The sequence below is a fragment of the Monomorium pharaonis genome, chromosome 1, assembly GCF_013373865.1.
Source record: "Monomorium pharaonis isolate MP-MQ-018 chromosome 1, ASM1337386v2, whole genome shotgun sequence".
Lineage (NCBI taxonomy): Eukaryota > Metazoa > Arthropoda > Insecta > Hymenoptera > Formicidae > Monomorium > Monomorium pharaonis.
Window position 1 is genome coordinate 27,492,922 of NC_050467.1, and position 19,164 is coordinate 27,512,085.

General features: G+C 38.8%; 2 protein-coding genes across 2 annotated transcripts; one reads left to right on the plus strand and one right to left on the minus strand.

Moving 5' to 3' along the window:
- Positions 1-3,582: 3,582 nt before the first annotated feature.
- Positions 3,583-4,590, minus strand: LOC105840216 (protein ALP1-like). Its single transcript, XM_012687098.2, has 3 exons — positions 4,400-4,590; positions 4,217-4,316; positions 3,583-3,906 (listed from the first exon to the last, which is right to left on the minus strand). Exons 1-3 carry the CDS (start codon positions 4,588-4,590, stop codon positions 3,583-3,585), a joined length of 615 nt encoding a protein of 204 aa, XP_012542552.2.
- A 1,220-nt stretch (positions 4,591-5,810) lies between these two features.
- Positions 5,811-13,361, plus strand: LOC118646638. The gene is made up of 5 exons (XM_036290002.1): positions 5,811-9,981; positions 10,047-10,714; positions 12,170-12,297; positions 13,162-13,293; positions 13,358-13,361. The coding sequence occupies exons 1-5, from the start codon at positions 5,811-5,813 to the stop codon at positions 13,359-13,361; spliced, it is 5,103 nt and encodes a 1,700-aa protein (XP_036145895.1).
- Positions 13,362-19,164: the final 5,803 nt, after the last annotated feature.

Genomic DNA, 19,164 nt, shown 5'->3' on the forward strand with positions numbered 1-19,164 from the left:
GTATGTATACATATATGTACAATTTTTCTCAAATTTTTTAACATGTTTTCGATAACGACAACTGCCAAAAATTATCGAAATGAACCAAATTAAAGCTTAAACTTTTTTCTTGAAAACTATATAAATTGTAATTGAGTTACGACAAATATTTTACAAATGACGAACGTCGAAGATGGTGTTAATAAAATGGGGGGAAAAATTTTTTTTATCGTTGCGTAGCTCGAGCGAGTTAACTCCCTGGTTAAAAAATGTACGAGTTTTTAAGCTTGTTTGTTTCCTAACGAATCCATCTTTGAAATGTTTTTCTACGATTTTTGCGTTCAATGACACGTGCTTCCTCTTGCATTTAACAATTTTTATATTTGTCGAGACATACCGTTAATTAAATTTCTCATTTCTTCCCGTCTCGAGTTGTCCCCCCCCATTCTTCTCGCGAGACGTTGCGCGGAGAGCTGCCAACGTTTGAGCGTTACGTTTTCCAACTCTTTGTTTTAGGTTATCCCGTAAATGTGCTCTGTAGAACTCTCGTATCCGGAATTCGAATTCGTAGCAAGCCACGTTATGAAAAAATTGTCCCTTTTGTCACATTATCTTCGAAACGATGTAACTCTGTAAAAAAAAAGATAAAAAAATGTTCCAAACATGGATTCGTTAGGAAACAAACGAGTTTAAAAACTCGTACGTCTTTAAACCAGGGAGTAGACTTCCTTGAGCTACGCAATAATGAAAAAATTTTTCTCTCATTTTTTAAGCACTATTTTCCATGTCCACCATTTTGTAAAACCATCATTTGTCGTTACTCAATTACGGTTTATATAGTTTTCGAGAGGAAATTTTAAGCTTTAATTTAAACTTGGGTTCGTTTCGATACGATAATTTTTGCCGAGTAGTCGCTATTAAAAATTGAAAAATTTGAGAAAAATTAGGTGGTTCGTTTTTTTGCCGACAAGTGCATGTATATATACATACGTGTGTATCAAAGCGTACGATTCTTTTCGAAATTAGTAACTAAACGTTATCTTTCAGTAAAGTTGCCTTCGATTTACGTATGACGTGGCCATCCAAAACATTTAAAACGATATACAAAGCACCATGGACACCCATAGACGTTACGATGACGACACCAGCCATCGAGTATCTTCAAAGAATGCCTGCAATGTTTACGCCAAATAACAGTCCTAATAAATTTTTCAATAAAAAACAAGTTTCAATAAAAAAGAGTTTGACTTCTTCAAGAGTTTAGACAGTTTTCTGGGACCACAATTAACCACGTTAGTTAGCTCTGAGCAATGTTATAAACATGTAATAGTCACGCCAGAATTGTGTACCAAGTATCTATATTTTAATAAATTAAATTTAGCGTACAAAAGTACAATTTTTTATATATAGAAAAACTAATATATTGTTGCGCTTCCCGAAGCACTCTCGCACTTCCACCAACACACACTCTTCCGCTCGCGAGCGCGGCGGAATAAAAACACGCTTTTGGCAAACGAGAAACTTTATTGAAAGCTGCGAACACGATTACAACTATTCCGAGCACGTCCGCACGAGTTGACGTCTCAGGGAGTTCTAAACAAAACCATTTGTGTATACATAACCAAGCAACGCCGGGGCCGTTAGACTCAGCTGACTGAAGCAATCGATATATTGATTTTTCGCGTTAAGCTTGCGCTTACAACGCGCGCAAAGCTCACGCTCGCGAAGCTCGCGTTCGCAACAATATTATACAAATTAAATTTATTAATAAAGCTAATCCTCATTGTACAAAAATAAGAATTTTAATATTTTAAAAATATTAAATTGTAAAGATTTAAATTTATAATTATATAATTCTAAATTATTTTTAAAAAATTAAATAAAATAAATGTGTAAAACATGTTTTTAAATTATCAAAGAATCTAAATTTTTAAAAACGCAATTTCTATTAAAATTAGTTTCTCTGTAATTTTTTAAAACATACAAATACTTACATACATACATACATACAAACGTGTGTGTGTGTGTGTGTGTGTGTGTGTGTGTGTGTGTGTGTGTGTGTGTGTGTGTGTGTGTGTGTGTGTGTGTAAATGTTGTAATTCAATGTTTCTGAAATATTAATTTATCATTTGTGTGCTCAATGAGAAAGAAGATGCTCGCAATAGAATGGACTTTAATCACGCTTATCTAGATGCAGATTCGTGGTGCGGGGTTATCAACAATATAATAGGCACGTACACAACGGCCGTTACTAAAGCCAATGAGAATTTATGCATGACTATACACATTAATAAGCGATATATTTTTGTATTTAATATTTTTACTAAATTACTTTTTTATCAATATTTTCTCTTTAATGCTATTATATTAAAATATAATTATTTAAAATATTTTTTAAAATTATATTAAAAAATTATTTTAAAAAAACTTTACGATTAAAATGATTAAAAAAATTAATAAAGTGCTTTGCACATACAAGTGGTTTAATTTATTTGAAAAAAGTTCAAAAATGTAAAAATTGATTAATCTTAAATTTATTCTCACCATCTAATTAAGCTTTTATATGAAAAGACTGGAAAATTTTCTGAACTATATCTTAACTATATTTTAACAATGTTTATTAAAATAAAAATATTAAGTAATAAATTTGTTTATATAACTTAATTTTTTTTGTTTAAATTATTTTTTATTTTGAAAATATTAATGCCGAAAAAGTTCATACACCTTAAAAAATATGTATAAATTTAAGAACCTCTTCAAATATAGAATTTTACCTTATTTAGTAAATCTTGTTTATCCTGTTTCGTTCGAACTATTTGATGTCTGTAATCTTTGCCAAATGGAAAAGGCCTTTATAAATACATTAGCGATTATTAATATCAAAGGCTGCATATATAATTTTACAAAATTTTTATTTATTTATTCACACTTAAAAAAGATTATAAATATGTTTGGAATCTTTTTATTTATCTCTTTTACTTACCAATAGAAATATATCGATCGGTGGAGAGTAAATAGAAAAAATATAACTGATGAAAACGCTCTGGTAAATTATTAAGCAATCTTATTATACTCTCGATTATGCGTCCTACTTGGTAAAAATTTGCGTCCGTTTCTTTTTCAAACTTTTGAAGTTTTCCAACGTAATAGCCTCAATACCAAATCTGTAGTTAAATATAAAAACCAACTTATTAAAGACATAAAAGACTAAAGTATAAAAATAATATTAAATGTTGTGCACAGAAATGTCAAACCAAAAATTTTTTAATAAATCTGTTTATAAAAATTTATGTAAAAATTGTTAATTTATAATTCATACTTATATTTTTCTTGTTCACCTACTCATATACACATTAATAAAAACTTACGTATAAATACAAACAATAAAGTCTTTAATTCTAAGTCTTTATTTTTTAGTTCTAAGATCTTGTGTTTGTTTGGTGCGTATTATTTTTAACTAACCTAGTATATTAACAGAATGATCTCTGTAAGAGAAACTGTGATAAATGATTCATGAGTATGTTTCTAATATTTGAGGCATCCAAATCATTATATTCACGTGATCTTGTTTCTTCTGGTTGAGGATAAAGTATATTAGATTCATCAATCCCTTATCCACGCATATTTGAATTCTTGCTTGTAATGTTTCACAATGTTATAAAGCACACAGCAAGCAGCTACAATTTGAGGCGCAAAAGTGTAGTGGACATCAATCCTCTTTAAAATGCGACGCCATCGTGCTTTTAGGCATCCAAATGCCAATTCTATGTCTACACGTCCAGAATTTAAATAAACATTAAATGATTCTTCTTTCGGTGTTAGATCTCTACATCTAGTATATCCTTTCAGTAACCAAGGCAACAAAGGATATGCTGGATCTCCCATTATCATAAAGGGTATTTCAACACCATTTAGCGCTACTGTTTTCTAAAATATTCATACAGAAATATTTTATAATCATAAAAAATTTTATGCAATTATTAATTTATAACTATAATATTATATAATATTACAATATAATTAAATCACTCAATATTTTAATATGTATTTGAATATTCTGTACTTTTTCTTTATCAAACTGATCCTTATTAAAAAACTTTTAAACATTGCTCCAATATTATTAACTTAATTATTTAATTGTAAAGTATTTAAATGAGTAATTTAGATCTAATTATTTCTATCCATCGGGTACATAATAATAAAAATAATTTAATGTTAATAAAATTAATTATCTTACCTGTGGTATTAAATGTTTGTAGTTTCGAAACAAATTTGATTTTTTGAAAACTGCTGCATCGTGTGCTAACCCAGGTGCATGACAATTAATATTTCTAAATCTAGTATTAAAATATTCCAAATTACTATACATAGGTAAGTAAAATACATTAAAATCTTTTGTAACTGAATATATTATATGTACCTTATTGTATTATCAACTACTCCTTGCAATATAATTGAGGGCCATCCTTTCCGATTAATAAAATCTCTGTAGCCATTTGCAGGTGGTAGTACAGGAATATAAGTCCCATCGATAGCTCCGATGAGTTGTGGAATATGTGTACGTTCCTCATATATTTGAGCTATCATCAAACATTCAAATTCATTAGGCATTTTGATCCATAATGGCAATAGTATATCATTTATTGCTTTAATAACTTTGTGAATACATCTCCACACTGATGTTTTATGTATTCCAAACAAGTTACCAACGATTCTATATTCACAACAGCTTGCAAGATATAATATGGTGACTGCAATTACCTTTTGTGCAGAAATTGGTTCTCTAGATACCAAGAATGGTTCTACAGGTTGCAATCTGTCTTGTAATTTGTTACATATATAATCAAATACAGACTTCTTTATTCTGAATGTTTCAATCCAGTCTTCATCTAAGTATTTTATAAGTACAATCTTTTCCCAACAAAACAGAACTCGGTTTTATCCAAACTCGCGCAGATTTTCTTAAACTTTATACTGCAATTAATTTGTTCAAACGCAAGTAAATATAATGTATTTATAATTATAAATATTGTATAGAAGCGAAGGAAAGACGTGATCACAGCATGATCTAGAAACGTAAGTTGCGTGCTACCGGAGACAATATGTTCAACGACGAACAGGAAAAGCTTGGGAGTCAGTCGCAAACAAGCATTGACACGGTCGAAATTATCCGTGTGACGAGCCGACCAATATAACTGCGAATATTATAATACAGTCCACTAAAGAATAAAGACATTTACTTAATACATTAGTTCTTCGCATTTTCAATTATCGGACCATTCTCGCGCTATTCGATTTTGCAATAAACATTGGTCCTTCGAGCCGGATTGGGTGTGTGCAATTCAATAGCAATGAAACAATTTTGATCGAGTGATCGACATTCAAGTGAAATCTCGAAGTTACACTTGTGGGTGACAATGAATATCGAGCAATTAAGGAGGAAAAGAAGATCAATCAAGGCTCAATTGACATCGGCAAGAAATTTCGCAATTCGAGCGAACGATGATTTGGAAGGTACAACAAAGGAGGAAATTGAATCTCGTATACAAAAGTTGGACGACATCTACGACAAGTTTCAGACAATCTCACAACAATTATCATCCGAAGATGATGACGAAAATGAAGATAGAACCGAAGAGATCGAATTCGAAGATAAATATTTCTCAGTGAGAGCATCGTTATTACGATGCCTTGAGAGATTGAAACCACCACAAGCGTCGACAAGTGGCGAAGATAGAGCGGATAACAACGCATTAACGCAAATTTTAGAACAGCAGTTCAGAATATTTTAACGACTTTCAGAACGTTCAAACGATAATAACAGCAATATAATGGTGCGGATATTAGAACAGCAAGGCCAAATGCTAACACGAATAAATACACCATCAAATTCATCACGTGAATTTAACGTCAAGTTGCCGATCATCAATCTACCTGTATTCAGCGGGCATATGGAAGAGTGGAAAAGGTATGCTGATACATTTAAAACTTTAATTCACAATAGTGATTTGTCAAATGTACAAAAGCATCAATATCTGGTAAGCTCATTGAGCGGCGCGGCCGCGCGAGTAGTTGAATCTATTGAAATTTCTGAGCAAAATTACGAGATTGCATGGGATTTGTTGAAAGAACGCTATGAAGACGAAAGAGCGATTCGCAAGCGACATGTGCAATGTTTATTCGAATTGCCGCGCGTGCATCGAGAATCATCTAACGCAATTCGAGATCTTATAGATCACGTTCAAAAACATTTGAGAATTTTACAATCTATGAAACTTCCCACGGAATCATGGGGAGAGCTAATCATATCTTTAATCGAGAAAAATTTAGATAGCGCCACAAGGAAGCGCTGGGAGGAACACGCCGAGATGCATGAAGAACTGACGACCAAAACCATGATTGATTTCTTGCAGCGTCGATGCCAGGTGTTGGAACGAGCAGCCTTGAGCGAAGGGATAAAGGATGTTACCAGCGGAGTAAAGACTAGCGAGAAGAACGACAACAATAAAATCAAATTAGCGTCAAATTCAAGATTGCAAACCAAAACAACATTGTCAACAACCATACAAGGAGGGCGATGTTACTTCTGTCAAGGCCCGCATCTTATTTACACTTGTAATCAATTTTTGAATTTGTCTGTTAAGGATAGGATTCAAACCGTCAAACAATTAAAATTATGCATCAACTGTCTTCGCAACGATCATTTTGTCGCAAGATGTACTTCAAGTTCATGTCGAGAATGTGGTGAGCGCCACAACACGTTGTGCCATTTGAGCAGGGGCGTATCAACTCCAACCACAAGGGAGAATCCTGAGACCACCACTGCGGAGAGAAGAGCGAGCGTGAATCTGGTGACGGGTTCCGAACGGAGCACGTCGGAAAGGGCCGAGGACGATGCGAGCGGTCCACTTGTTCATCACGTGCAAAGAGAAACTTCAAAGTGTAAGCGTATTCTTATGTCAACCGCAATTGTAGAGGCGAAGGCGCATAACTATTGTAACCGACAATTAAGAGTTCTCTTAGACAGCGCGAGCGAGACGAATTTTATAACATTAGCGGCATGCAAGGAACTCGGATTGAGGATGGGTAATGTTTGCGAATCAATTAGCGGTTTAAACAACATGAATTGCGATATCAAGCATGGTTGTCAATTAAAATTAAAATCGCGAATTTCAAATTATGAAGTGAGTTTGTATTGTTTGGTTGCTCCGAGTTTAACGAAAGAATTGCCATCGTTTTCGATTCGAGCTTCGCAGATATCAATTCCAGAAAACCTCAAATTAGCGGACCCATTATTTTATAGTCCGAGCAAAATAGATGTATTGATAGGCGGAGAAATTTTCTTTAACTTACTTGAAGCTGGGAAAATCGAGTTGAGTCAGGATTTGCCTACCTTGCAAAATAGCAAATTCGGATGGTTAATAGCGGGCCCGATACCCGAGCGTTTGGTCATGAAGCAGCCGGCTGATCGATCATCGTTGAACGCTCATATATGTTTATTAACGCAGAAGGACGAGGAGAACAATATGTTATCACGATTTTGGGAATTAGAAGAATATCCAGTTGAGGGACGCGTTACCATGTCGGCCGAGGAATTGGAATGCGAGAGTTATTTTGTAAATACTATGACTCGAGACTCATTCGGGCGATTTATCGTTAGGTTACCGTTTCGAAAGAACAAAAACAAACTTGGTGAGTCGAAACCGATGGCAATAAGGCGATTGAAGTTATTGGAGCGTAGATTTCTGCGCGATCCGGAGTTTGGTCGTCAATATGCTGCATTTATGCCAGAATATATCGATCTAAATCATATGTCAAGGACAACGGAAAATTTAAATATTGCATCATCTATTTATTTGCCGCATCACGGTGTATTGCGCGAATCGAGTGTCACAACAAAGTTGCGCGTTGTATTCGACGGTTCGGCAAAGACGTCTTCGGGTGTGTCGTTGAATGACTCGTTAATGGTCGGAGCGGCGTTGCAGGATAATATAATAGACATAATTTTACGATTTCGACTACATGCAGTTGCGATTACTGCTGACTTAAAGAAAATGTATAGACAAGTGCTAATCAATAAGCTAGATCGCAATTACCAAAGAATTTTTTGGCGTTTTTCGACAAATGAACCGATACAAGAATTCCGATTGAATACAGTCACATACGGACTGGCGTGCGCTCCATTTTTAGCCATACGTTGCGTCCGACAACTAGCGAATGAAGCAGTGAATGAATTTCGCGAAGCATCACAAGTTTTGTTAAATGATTTATACGTTGACGATATTTTAACCGGAGTTAGTTGTGAGAGCGATGCGATCGAGTTAATCAATCAATTAACAACTCTATTAGGTAGCGGAGGATTCGAGCCTCATAAATGGCACTCTAATTGCGGAGCGATTCTGGGTGATCGAAACAGAGTCGAGCAATCGTCGTCGGTGGCGATTGATACAAACAACGTAAAAACATTGGGTTTGATATGGCATCCGAACGGAGACATGTTCGAGTTTTCAATCAAGGCGATAGCAAACCCAAGTAAAACCAAACGAGAGGTTTTATCGACAGTTTCGAGATTGTTCGATCCGTTGGGATTGATTAGTCCAATTTTAATTCGAGTCAAGATAATCATGCAACAAACATGGGCGGCAAATTTAAGTTGGGATGACCCGCTAACAAGTAATCTTCAACGATTATGGGATGCGTATGTAAGGGATTTGAATGATGTAAATTCAATTCGAATTCCTCGTAGAGTCATCTTGAATAATTCAATTAGAATTTGTTTACATGCGTTCAGTGATGCCTCATTGAAGGCATACGGAGCATGCGTTTATTTGCAGACCATTGACGAGGACGGTAGCGTTAAATCGGCGTTGCTTTGCTCCAAATCACGGGTCTCGCCGATAAGAAATAAAACAATAACACTTCCCAGACTTGAATTGTGCGGGGCCGTTGCATTGGTTAGACTGGTGAAAAATGTGCGACGAGCTTTAAAAGTTGACTTTGATAAAATATATGCATGGACGGATTCCACAATTGTATTGGCGTGGATATCAGGCGATCCGTCTCGTCAGAAAACATTTGTGTCAAATCGAAGTGCAGAAATACAGTCTAGTCTTCCGTCCGATTGTTGGAGACATGTTCGAAGTAGCGATAATCCCGCCGATCTAATTTCGCGAGGCACAAATCTAAAGGACTTGCAACAATGTAAACTTTGGTGGGAGGGTCCGAATTGGTTATCAAAATTTGACAATTATGTTGAAAATAAATTAGAATCAATCACTTTATCTCAAGATGAGACCGAAATTGTGGAATCCGAGCAAAAATCAGAACTGCAAGTATTAGTGAGTCTCAATGGCGCGGATCGAGCGATTTCGTGTTTGTTGAGTAATTATTCCTCGTTATCAAAGATTGAGCGTATTTTAGCAATAGTTATGCGGTTTATTTCCAATTGTAAAGCGAGTCAAATAAACCGCAATTATGATTCTATCTCAATTAAAGAAATACACACCGCCAATCAATTATTAGTTCGCGAGACTCAAACTATTTGCTTCGCAAAGGAATTAGCGGATTTAAAGGCAAATAAACCAATTAGTTCAAGCAGCAAATTATTATCTCTCAGCCCATTCATTGATGAAACCGGACTCATCAGGGTGGGCGGAAGATTGCAACATTCGATCGCATCGTTCAGGAAGAAGCATCCGATTTTGTTACCGTGCGACAGTAGATTTACGCAACTATTATTCGAGCGTGAACATCTCAGATTATTACATGCAGGGCCACAAGCACTATTATACTCGATTCGCGAAAGATATTGGACAATTAATGGAAGAGCTTTAGCCAGAAAAATTGTATACAAATGCGTTAACTGCTTTCGTAACAGTCCAAGGTCGCTATCACAGATAATGGGGCAATTGCCATCAGATCGAGTTAGTCCAAAACGCCCATTTTTTGTGACTGGCATAGATTTCGCGGGGCCAATCACGACTTTGGTGAATCGAGGCCGCGGTAGGAAAACTAGCAAGTCGTATGTTTCGTTATTTATCTGTTTCACAACTAAATCCATATTGAAGCGGTCAGCGATCTCACTGCGAGCGCGTTTATAGCGGCACTTAGACGTTTCGTGGGACGTCGAGGATGTCCGCAGCGCATCTACAGCGATAATGCGACTAATTTTGTCGGCGCAAAAAATGAAATCAAAGAAATTCAAGAGTTTATCAAGTCAAACGTTAGGAACATTAGCGATGAATTTTGCATACCTAATAACATCGAGTGGAAGTTTATTCCACCTGCATCCCCTCATATGAGGGGGCTGTGGGAAGCCGGAATTAAGTCATGTAAATTCCATTTAAAACGAATTATAGGCGGTAGTTTATTAACCTTTGAAGAATTAAGCACTGTGTTAATACAAATCGAAGCTTGTTTGAACTCCCGACCGATTTGTCAACTGCCATCCACACCAATGGACTTACAACCATTGACGCCGGGACATTTTATCATCGGGGAACCGTTGATAGCAGTACCAGAGGTGGATCTGAGCGACACAGCAATAAACAGACTCAGCAGATGGCAATTAATTCAAAGGATTGCACAAAACTTTTGGAAAAGATGGAGCGCCGAATATTTAACATCACTTCAAGGAAAAACAAAATGGAAAAGAAAAACGCCAAATTTGTTGGTCGGTGACATTGTTTTGGTTCAGGACAATAATCTACCACCATTAAAGTGGAAATTAGGCAAGGTAGTTGAAGCGCAAGCCGGCGCAGACGGCAACGTTCGCGTCGTGACTTAAAAGACCGCGAGTGGAGTTTGTAAGCGAGCGATTAATAAACTTTGTAAACTTCCAATATCCGATGAACTTGATGTAATCAATGACGAATAACAGTGTTTATTTAATTAATTGACATTAATTGGTGGGCGGAATGTATAGAAGCGAAGGAAAGACGTGATCACAGCATGATCTAGAAACGTAAGTTGCGTGCTACCGGAGACAATATGTTCAACGACGAACAGGAAAAGCTTGGGAGTCAGTCGCAAACAAGCATTGACACGGTCGAAACTATCCGTGTGACGAGCCGACCAATATAACTGCGAATATTATAATACAGTCCACTAAAGAATAAAGACATTTACTTAATACATTAGTTCTTCGCATTTTCAATTATCGGACCATTCTCGCGCTATTCGATTTTGCAATAAACAAATATTGTGCGCCTAAATCTTTGTGTCAATTTTTGTCGAATATTGTAAACTGTAACAAAACAATTTTATTGATGTATAAATTCAGATGGTTGAGGATCGTCCAGTACATTGGCCTCGGCCGCACTCTGGATCGTCCTCAAAAATGTATAAACTATGTGATATTCATTTAAAAAGTAAACGTTATTATTAAATAGCTAGATATTAAAAGCTATAGACCAAAACTACGATACATAGGGATACTCACCAAAGCTGAAAATACTAACAGTAAACGACTTGCGGAAATATTCACCAAACTGAAAAAAATGTTTGAAGCAATTAATAATATTTCGCAACCTGCGGAGATATTTACCAAAGCTGAAAATAATGTTTGAAGCAATTCATAATATTTCACGACATACGGGGATACTTACCAAAGCTGAAAATAATGTTTAAAGCAATTGATAATATTTCACGACATGCGGGTATACTTATCAAAGCTAGAAATAATGTTTAAAGCTAATAATAATATTTCACGACATGCGGGATAGTCACCAAGTTGGAAATAATGTTAAAAGCAATTAAGAATATTCGACGTCATGCCGGGATATTTACCAAAACTAGAAATAATGTTTAAAGCTAATAATAATATTTTACGACATGCGGAATAGTCACCAAGTTGGAAATAATGTTAAAAACAATTAATAATATTCCACGACATGCGGGGATACTTACCAAAGTTGAAAATAATGTTTAAAGCTAATAATAACATTTCACGACATGCGGGATAGTCACCAAATTGGAAATAATGTTAAATGCAATTGATAATATTTCACGACATGCGGAATAGTCACCAAGTTGGAAATAATGTTAAAAACAATTAAATACTTACCAAAGCTGGATATAATGTTTAAAGCAATTGATAATAATTCACGACATGCGGGGATACTTATCAAAGCTAGAAATAGAGATGGAAAAAGTTTACAATGTACGACATGCGAAATAAAAAATTTTCAAGGGTTTAGAAATTTGCACCGGCCAAACGGTAAGAGATACGGGGTTGTCCAAGAGGACCAAAGTTGTTCCCCTCGTCGCGTTGTACCAAGATGGATACCTAGACTCTAAAACCTACAAAGCGCAGACCTGGTGAAACGCGGAAACTTACCAGGAACGTTGTCTACGGGAACGACGACACCGGGGATGGATAGAGCTTGTCGAGTACCTAGAGGATCGATACTTAGACTCCAAGACCTATGGAACGCTGACCTGGTAACGTCGAGAAACTGACCAGGAACGTCTTTTACGGGGACAACGACACCGGGAGGTGATAGCTCTCGTCGAGTACGTCCGAAAAGGTCCTCTCCCCCGAATTCGTATCTCCGAGCCTTCGTGGTCAAACGAGAGCTCCACTGGTCACTTCGTTGAGCGCTCCCATGCAGAGAGGTAAAGCTCCGCGCTCCAGAGAGATACCCCAAAACCGACCTTCAAAGTCCCGTAACTCGCGAACGGTTAGAGATACGAGGTTCGAGCAAAGGACCTTTTTCGTAGATCTCGACGAGATCTTTCGAACGGGACCACGAGCGATCTCGTATCTCCAACCGTTTAAAAGTTACGGTATTTTGAAGTAAAAATTTTTATTTTTTTACCGTACCTCGCAAACGATTGAAGCTACGAGGTTCGCGCCAGATCCATTTTGTAGATCTCGACGAGATTTTTCGAACGGGATTACAAGAAAACTCGTATCTCCAACCGTTTGAAAGTTGCGGGATTTTGAAGTAAAAATTTTCTATTTTTCTCGGTACCTCGCAAACGATTGAAGCTACGAGGTTTGCACAAGGTCTCTTTTGTACATCTCGACGAGATGTTTCGAACGAGACCACGAGCGAACTCGTATCTCCAACCCGTTTGCAAGTAACGGTATTTTTTATGTAAAAGTTTTAATTCTTTGTACTAAGAGATATATTGCCAACCGACTGTAATTATTTATCAATAAAAACTGACGTGTTACAGCAACAGCAGCAGCAGCGACAACAACAGCAGCAGCAATAGCGGCAGCAATAGCGCAGCAGCAGCAGCAGCAGCAGCAGCAATAGCAATAGCGGCAACAACAGCACAGCAGCAACAGCGGCAGCAAAACCAATTGTAAGTATTATTGGTAAGTATAAATGTTTCGCGTGTATAATGTAACATTCTTGGGTTGTTTCAGATGACAATTCATCCTTCGGGCCGTCCAGTGAAGAAGATTCTGGCGTACTGGATGCTCGACGAAGAAGACGTCGAGCATCCAGACGCTGACATGGACGTAGATGATAATGGTACGTGTCGTGTGTGTGTGTGTTTTATGGCTTATTTTTTTGTAACAAATTTTTTTTTGTCGTTAGCAACAAGTCCAGATGAGTCGGATATATCCGACAATACAGAACAATTTTTAGATTCCCTCCCCAACTATGCGCGCCGCGAGGTTCTTTGGGACCTCGCGGACCAAAGAAGAAGAAGGGCGAGAAGCCAACAAGCAAAAGAAGAGAGAGAGAAGAGGAGAGAGAGAGGGAGCGGGAGGAGGAGGAGGAGAGAGCGGCCGAGGAAGCGGCAAATGTATAATTATAAAAAAAAATAAAAAAAAATTTCCCCTTCAATGGCGTGCCACCTTGGCGTGGTGAAGGGGCTCACCGTGTCGCTGGAGACACGGTGCTAAGAGCACGCTCTGGTAATATCGCGAAATAGATAAGATGGAGAAAAATGTATTTTCTTTAATACTCAAATACGTTGACGCATCTTTCGTGCTGGAATACCCAAGCTGAAAATAATGTTCCAAGCAAGTTGGAACAATTTGCAACATGTTGGAATACTCACCCAAGCAAAAAATAATTTTACAAGCAACTTGAAATCAGTTGCAACGTGCGGGGATATTCACCCAAGCTGAGAAATATTGTTACAAACAACTTGGATTAATTTGCAACGTGCTAAAATACTTACCCAAGTTGAAAATTATGTTCCAAGCAACTTGGAATAATTTGCAAAATGCGGGAATATTCACCCATGCTGAAAATAATGTTACAAACAAGTTGGAATAATTTGCAACGTGCGGGGATATTCATCCGAGCTAAAAATAATGTTTAAAGCAATTAATAACATTTCACGACATGCGGGATACTCACCAAAGCTGGAAATAGAGATGAAAAGAGTTTACAATGTACGACATGCGGAATAAAAAATTTTCAAAAATTTAAAAATCTGCACCGGCCAAACGGTGAAAGATACGGGGTTGGCCAAGAGGACCAAAGTTGTTCCTCTCGTCGAGTTGTACCAAGATCGACACCTAAACTCCGAAACCTACGAAGCGCAGCCCTGGTGAAGCGCGGTAACTTACCGGCGACGTCATCTACGGGAACGGCGACACCGGGGATGGATAAAGCTCGTCGAGTAACTAAAGAATGGATACTTAGACTCTGAAACCTACAAAGCGCAGACCTGGTGAAGCGCGGAAACTTACCCGGAACGTCTTCTACGGGAACGACGACACCGGGGATGGATAGAACTTGTCGAGTAACTAAAGGATGGATACCTAGACTCCGGAATCTACGAAGCGCAGACCTGGTGCAGCGCGGAAACTATCCAGGAACGTCGTCTACGGAAACGGCGATACCGGGGACGGATAGAACTCGTCGAGTACCTAGAGTATCAACACCTAAACTCCAAGACCTATGAAGCGCTGACCTGGTAACGTCGAAAAACCCACCAGGAATGTCTTCTACGGAGACAACGACACCGGGAGGTGATAGCCCTCGTCGAGTACGTTTAAAAAGGTCCTCTCCCCGAAATTCGTATCTCCGAGCCTTCTTGGTCAAACGAAAGCCCCACTGGTCACTCCGTCGAACGCTAGCACACGGAAAGGTAACGCTCCGCGTCCTCGAGAGCTCTTCGAAAACGACCTTCAAAATCCTGTAACTCGCGAACGGTTAGAGATACGAGGTTCGAGTAAAGGACCTTTTTCGTAGATCTTGACGAGATCTTTCGAAAGGGACTACGAGCGATCTCGTATCTCCAACCGTTTAAAAGTTACGGTATTTTGAAGTAAAAATTTTTATTTGTTCGCGGTACTTTGCAAACGATTGGAGCTACGAGGTTCGCGCGAGGTCCCTCTCGTAGATCTCGACGAGATCTTTCGAACGGGACCACGAGCGAGCTCGTATCTCCAACTGTTTGCGAGTTACAGTATATTTTATGTAAAAATTTTTACTTTTTTGTACTAAGAGATATATTGCCAACCGACTGTAGTTATTTATCAATAAAAACTGACGTGTTACAGCAACAGCAGCAGCAGCGACAATAACAGCAGCAGTAATAGCGGCGATAACAGCGCAGCAGCAACAGCAGCAGCAACAAAATTAATTGTAAGTATTATTGTAGTAAGTTTAATGTTTTGCGTGTATAATGTAACATTTTTGGGTTGTTTTAGATGACAATTCATCCGTCAGGCCGGCCAGCCAAAAAGATTCTGGCCTACTGGATGGTCGACATCTCGAACAAGGACGCGCATCCAGACGCTGACGTGGACGTTGAAAGTGGTACGTGTCTTGTGCGTGTGTTTTGTCTTATTTTTTTTGTAACAAAATTTTTTTTTCTTTGTCCTTAGGTACAAGTCCGGATGAGTCAGACTTGTCCAAAAATACGGATAGATTTTTAGATTCCCTCCCACACTACGCACGCCGCGAGGTTCTTCGGGACCTCGCGGACGAGCGTAGAAGGAGAGCACGGAAAGAACAAGCGGAACAAGAGAGAAGAGAGGAGAGAGAAAGGAAGCAAGAAGAGGAGAGAGCAATGGATGAGGAGGAGGAGGTGGAGGAGGAGGAGGAGGAAAGAGCGGCCGAGGAGGAAGCTGCAATAATATAAAATTATAATATATATATATATATAATATAAAATAAAAAAATTTTTCCCCTTCGATGGCGTGCTACCTTGACGTGGTGAAGGGGCTCACTGTGTCGCTAGAGACACGGTGTTAAGAGCACGCTCTGGTAATATCGTGAAACAGATAAAAGAGAGGAAGATGTATTTTCTTTAATACTCGAAAACGTTGACGCATCTTTTGATATCTAGAAACTGCGACGGACCGAGCCACGCGTGTGGAACAACTTTCGAACCTTTACCCAGCGACGAACGATAATCCACGACACGCGGGAATACTCACCGAAGCTAAAGATAAAATTAGGAGCGAACAACGATATACCGCGACACGCGGGATACACGCAAAAGCAGGAAATAGAGATGAAAGTACTTTACAATAATCCTGAATATGCAAGATACCAAAGCTAGAAGTAAAAGTATAAAAGCAAGTAACGATATACTACGACATGCGGGATAATCACCAAAGCTGGAAATAATGTTTGAAGCAAATAATAACATTTAACGACATGCGAAGACACTTACCAAAGCTGGAAATAAAGTTTAAAGCAATTAATAATATTTAATAACATGGGGGATAATCATCGAAGCTGGAAATAATGTTTGAAGCAATTAATAACATTTAACGACATGCGAAGACACTTACCAAAGCTGGAAATAATGTTTAAAGCAATTATTAATATTTTACGACATGCGGGATAATCACCAAAGCTGGAAATAATGTTTGAAGCAAATAATAACATTTAACGACATGCGAAGACACTTACCAAAGCTGGAAATAAAGTTTAAAACAATTAATAATATTTAACAACATGGGGGATAATCATCGAAGCTGGAAATAATGTTTGAAGCAATTAATAACATTTAACGACATGCGAAGACACTTACCAAAGCTGGAAATAATGTTTAAAGCAATTAATAATATTTTACGACATGCGGGGACATTACCAAAGCTGGAAATAAAGTTTAAAGCAATTAATAATATTTTACGACATGCGGGGACATTACCAAAGCTGGAAATAAAGTTTAAAACAATTAATAATATTTAACGACATGGGGGATAATCGTCAAAGCTGGAAATAATGTTTGAAGCAATTAATAACATTTCACGACATGCGGGATACTCACCAAAGCTGGAAATAGAGATGAAAAAAATTTACAATGTACGCGTATGCAGAGTCAATAATCCGAGTAGCTTTAAACAAATTTTACAATCAACGCCTCGAGTTACTATTCTTCTTGTGGTATAACGCGCGAGCGACAGCTTTTCGTGCCTGTACAAACTGTTCGATTGTATAAAAGTCTAGCCGCAATCGTCGCATTTTTAAACTTCCAAAAAAATAGCGTCCGTCCGTCCGTCCGACCACTCGGTGGTCCACACGTATGTCTATCGTCGCGTCCAAGGGGGGCAGGGATCAGGACCCCACGGCTCGTCACTTCCGTGGTATTTTGCGACTCCAAACCCTCCCTGCCCTGTCTGTGATCCGTCGATCACTGTCTGTCGTAGCCTCCTCTCGCTCTTTCCACGGCGTGCGAACGTGTATCTCTCAACGGCATCTGCGACAAGCGTTACGTTTTTACGTTTTAAAGCCTGGAGGGGAATGAATGATAGTAGTGGGATAAATCGTGAGACGACGATACTTACCGCCGTTTCTTGAGCGGAGGCTCCTCTTTTTCCTCTTCCTCTTCCTCCTCCTCTTCCTCCTCCTCCTCCTCGGTATCGTCGTCGGCGGCGTCGTACTCGGATATCGACGAGGTGTTGTCGTTGTCATCGTCGTTACCGCCGCCGCCGCCGCCGCCGCCGTCGCCGCTTATCGGCTGCTGCTGCTCATCTCCGGAACTTGCGAACGTCTCGTCGTCCACCGCTTTGCGCGCGCGTCAAACTACAGTTGCGTCCATAATCCATCTACTCCGTACGTCTTTACTAATTTTATTTGCATCCTATCTATACAAGGTTAGGCAAAAGAATCAAAGTATGCCCTATCGTCGAGTTGTATAAAAACAAAGTGAACCAGGTAAAAGAAATGCAAGAAACAAAATTTTGAAGTTTGAAAATTGGCGCCGCCCAAACGGTAAGAGATACAAGAATCCTCGAGAGGACCAAAGTTGCTCGGCTCGTCGAGTTCTATAAGGAAAAAATGCGAAAATTCAATAATTGTTTAATTTTTTAAAATTCTCAAAACTTCAACAAATTAGAACGGCCAAACGGTAAGAGATACGAGGTTCCTTAAGAGGACCAAAGTTTCTCCTCTCGTTGAGTTGTACCAAGATCGACACCTAGACTCCGAAACCTACGAAGCGCAGACCTGGTGCAGCGCGAAAACTTACCAGGAACGTCGTCTACGGAAACGCCGACACCGGGGATGGATAGAGCTCGTCGAGTAACTATAGGACGGATACCTAGACTCCGGAACCTACGAAGCGCAGACCTGGTGCAGCGTAAAAACTTACCGGGAACGTCGTTTACGGGAACGGCGATACCGGGGATGGATAGAGCTCGTCGAGTAACTAAAGGATAGACACCTAGACTCGACGACCTATGGAGCGCTGACCTGGTAACGTTAAAAAATCCACAACGACACCGGGAGGTGATAGCCCTCGTCGAGTAAGTCGAAAAAGGGTCTCTTCCCGAAATTCGTGTACCCAAGCCTTCGTGGTCAAACGAGAGCCCCACTGGTCACTCCGTTGAGCGCTCCCATGCTTAGAGGTAAGCTCCGCGCTCCCGAGAGATACCCCGAAACCGACCTTCAAAGTCCCGTAACTCGCGAACGGTTAGAGATACGAGGTTCGAGTAAAGGACCTTTTTCGTAGATCTTGACGAGATCTTTCGAACGGGACCACGAGCGATCTCGTATCTCCAACCGTTTAAAAGTTACGGTATTTTGAAGTAAAAATTTTTATTTTTTTACCGTACCTCGCCAACTATTGGAGCTACGAGGTTCGCGCGAGGTCCCTCTCGTAGATCTCGACGAGATCTTTCGAACGGGACTACGAGCGAACTTGTATCTCCAACCGTTTGAAAGTTGCAATATTTTTAAGTAATAATTTCCAATTTTTCGCTGTACCTCGCGAACGACTGGAGCTACGAGGTTCGCGCGAGGTCCCTCTCTC

Bases quoted from the DNA above. Each gene is read 5' to 3' on its own strand.
- LOC105840216 (XM_012687098.2), bottom strand. From the start codon at position 4,590: ATGCCTAATGAATTTGAATGTTTGATGATAGCTCAAATATATGAGGAA. The intron at 4,317-4,399 runs GTACATATAATA...TTTTAATACTAG, and splicing joins GTAGTTGATAATACAATAAG to ATTTAGAAATATTAATTGTC. The intron at 3,907-4,216 runs GTAAGATAATTA...TGAATATTTTAG, and splicing joins ACAAACATTTAATACCACAG to AAAACAGTAGCGCTAAATGG.
- LOC118646638 (XM_036290002.1), top strand. From the start codon at position 5,811: ATGGTGCGGATATTAGAACAGCAAGGCCAAATGCTAACACGAATAAAT. The intron at 9,982-10,046 runs GTAGGAAAACTA...TCCATATTGAAG, and splicing joins TTTGGTGAATCGAGGCCGCG to CGGTCAGCGATCTCACTGCG. The intron at 10,715-12,169 runs GTAGTTGAAGCG...AAAATTTTCAAG, and splicing joins TAAAGTGGAAATTAGGCAAG to GGTTTAGAAATTTGCACCGG.